The sequence below is a fragment of the Tupaia chinensis genome, unplaced genomic scaffold, assembly GCF_000334495.1.
Source record: "Tupaia chinensis unplaced genomic scaffold, TupChi_1.0 Scaffold000511_1, whole genome shotgun sequence".
NCBI lineage: Eukaryota > Metazoa > Chordata > Mammalia > Scandentia > Tupaiidae > Tupaia > Tupaia belangeri.
The window spans coordinates 3,604,046-3,607,562 of NW_006160024.1; the positions used below are offsets into that span (position 1 = coordinate 3,604,046).

The 3,517-nt window shown below is 41.1% G+C and overlaps 1 gene segment (V, D, J or C); it reads left to right on the top strand.

Moving 5' to 3' along the window:
• The first annotated feature begins 675 nt into the window (after window positions 1–675).
• On the top strand, window positions 676–2,105 carry LOC102497167 (immunoglobulin kappa variable 2-29-like). The segment is given in 2 exon segments: window positions 676–800; window positions 1,189–2,105. Coding segments are annotated over 2 exon segments (381 nt in total).
• The last annotated feature ends 1,412 nt before the right edge of the window (window positions 2,106–3,517 follow it).

Genomic DNA, 3,517 nt, shown 5'->3' on the forward strand with positions numbered 1-3,517 from the left:
TGACTGACATGCATGGCATTCCCTTTTGAAAAAGCAATGTAATACACTGTGAAGTTATATGTAATCCAGTGTAATATAAAGAAGATTATGATGATAATAAAAAATAAGAAATAAAAAAAGACTTCACATTTTAAAAAAAGGTGTTTTAGAAAAAAACACTAAAACTATTTTTCTTGAAATTAAAAAAAATGCATTAAAAATACCTATTTGGTGACTGCAGTAAGCTATATAGCCCCAGCTACGTGCTACTTTATAGTATGTTCATTCTACTCACTAAGGCTTATACTGTGTAAATTTTCATGTATTTATTTTTCTTTCACACACACATATGGTTTTGAACTTCCTGATAATAGTTTAGTCTAATTCATACTTTTTCTCCTTTTGTGTGTGTGTGTGTGTGTGTGTGATTATGTGTGTCTTACACTCAATAAATCTTGCCACCTTCAGGACCTAAAGATTATTTTGTATGCTTATGTTCTAGAGTATCTTTTATTTTTTTATTTCTCACATGTGGGCTATGATATAGCATTTATTTCTAATTTGGCTAGTACGAAGGAGATCAAGAGTTTTATTTTTAAATCCATATATATAGAGTAAGAGGGCCCCACTCTGCTGTTCTCTCTTTCCACACTGATGAACCCAGCAGGGAATTTGCATACTGTCCCCCAGGGAGCACCTTTCTTTGCAAGTCTAAGATAAAAGTCAGCTCTGATCTCTGGACTGCTCAGGACTCCCCAGTTCAGCTCTCAACATGAGGTTCCCTGCTCAGCTCCTGGGGCTGCTAATGCTCTGGGTCCCAGGTGAGGGCACAGAGGGCTGGAGGAGGAGAATGGGTAGGAGGGCGAGCTCTGCGTCCCCACTGCTTACCTTCTCACGTGTGCTCTGTCATGTGTGAGATGTGCCCGACTTGTCCTCCATGATGGGACATCTGAGGTTTAGGTCTGTGACAGTGTGGAAGGTTCCTGAAGGAAAAAGGACCTGTAGCATGGTGAGGATAGTCACACAGAAATTAGGTTTGGTATAGGAGATTTACAGAAGACTCAGTGGGGCTTGAAGATCTTGGATCCTTTTCAAAAAATGGAATATTTTGTTGTAACAATCAAAATGTCAAGAAGATTATATAGTTTAAGTTTTTAAAATGTGAATGATGCTTGTATATAATCTTGCATTTCTCTCTCATTATTTCAGGATCCAGTGGGGATGTTGTGATGACCCAGACTCCACTCTCTCTGCCCATCATCCCTGGAGAGACGGTCTCTATCTCCTGCAAGTCTAGTCAGAGCCTCCTACACAGTGATGGAAACACCTATCTGCACTGGTTGCAGCAGAAGCCAGGTCAGGGACCACAAGGCTTGATATACGTGGTTTCTAACAGGGTCTCTGGAGTCCCAGATAGGTTCAGTGGCAGCGGGGCAGGGACAGATTTCACACTCAAAATCAGCAGGGTGGAGCCTGAGGATGTTGGAATTTATTACTGTGTACAAGGTACACACATTCCTCGCACAGTGATACAGCCCTGAACACAAACCTCCCCGCCTGGAGTGGCCCAGCTGCCCTCATGTGCTCTCTGTGTGGGGAGCAGAACAGCAGCCCCTCCTGTGTAAGAGGAAGGTGCTGGAGAGCTCAGGGCACTAGGTGGCTGCTGTCTGTGTCACAGGTGCCCTGCCCACAGCTCAGGCTCCAGCCATCTGTGGCCCTGTCAGCTGCAGCAGCATTAGTCTAGAATCTAAGGCGGAAGGACAGAGTGGTCTTATCAGGGTGAGGGGACATGATCATGTGATGATTCATAAATGGAACTGAATGAAAGCTCATCCTAATCTTTCCTCCCTCCTTATATTTGCTAATTCAAATTAATCCATGTAAATGACAGAAATGAACATGTTGAGTATATCTTGAGCTTTATCAGTGTTTTTTTTTATCCTGATAGGATATTGACTAATACTCAAAAATGGTATTTTCCCACTTTCACAACTCCCTACTTTTCATGTTTACTATCTGTCTGCTCACTGTAAATATCAGAGAGGTAGCATTCTACACATGCCATCCTTAAGAGGAGCGGTCTGAGGACACTTGGGAAAAATCTTGGTTGCTGAGAATTCAAATAGACTTTTGTAAATTCATAGCAGATTCAAGATGCTAATGCTAAAATTCTTTGATCTGTACAATTAATTCCCCATGGCTGACACAAAAGAGAAGTATTTGATGTTCCTAAAATTGTGTATTAAACGTAAGACCAAAGGGTCAGCTCAATGACCTGATGGTTAGGAAGCAGTATTTCCACATGGCCAACCACAGCCTGAATTCTGGACTCTGTAGCTGCAAAAAAATAAAATAAAATAAAATAAAAAAATTCGTGAGTGTGCATGTGTCTCTCAACATTCTTGTTGGATGTTGAAAAGAAGATAATGGATGGCTGTCTGATAGGTTCCCATTGGAGGTGATGCATTCTTCGTCTCCCTCTTTCTCTCTCTGTCCTTTTGGGTGAGAGTATATCCTCTGCTGATAAAAAAAAAATTAAAATGTAAAAAACATAAATAAGATGATCCAGTGCCCATCTTTACCCCATGTTCCACTGGAAGAATACCACATGATAATTTTTGAAGTCAGGAATGAGAACAATAAAGGAATACAATGGACGTGAGCTTTGGGAAAATTCTACTTTTTGGCTTACATTTGGTGGAACTGGGATAGTAGTGGGTGTTGTAGATTGATGATAAACCTGATAATATGAAGCACAGATGTATTTCCTGTGAATAGTCACAGAGTTAAAGGGAACACTGCCTGCCTTCCAAGGATTAGCCTTGTGCACCTGCAAGTTTCATAGGAAAGTAGTGAATGGAGAAGGTGGTTAGGTCTGAAATCATCAAAGCTTATGTGACATAGCTGGAGGTTTACGCAAACCGAAGTAGTGGACGAGACCCATGTCCATGATTCACGTGTAAATCAAGGATTGTCTGAGCAGCTTAGGGAGCTGGGGGAATACCCTGAGTAGTTGGGATGTTTCTGCCTTTCTATCCCAGCACCCCAGCCTGCCTGCTGACTCTGACCTCAGAGAGTGTCAGTGAAAAGCATTGACCCTGTGAAAGTGCTGAGGCTCAGCTGGATTCTCCTTCCCAAGTGGGTTCCTATGTTAGCGCCAATAAGAGCCAGTGCCCAACTAAAAATTCGTCACACACTGCAGGGAGAACAGAAAGGCAGGTGAACGTCAACTCTCCAGAAAGTTTTCTGTTCTCTTGAATTTTAAATGACCAGGGCTCATTTCTCCCATTGTCTTCTTATTTCATTAAAACCTAACTCTGAATTTTATTCTCTATATGCATTTTCGTACCTTTTGCAGTGTTCTTTTGGTCTTTTACTGTCTGTTATTAAGCCTGGGGATGGAGGTACCTTTTATTGTTTTAACCTAAATGATGTTTCTAAGATGATGACTTTTGAATATGCTGTTTTAAAAGAGAAAGAAAAAAAAGTTGTTAGATAACCAGTAAAGAAATTACTTTCCACCACTCCCATATTCTAA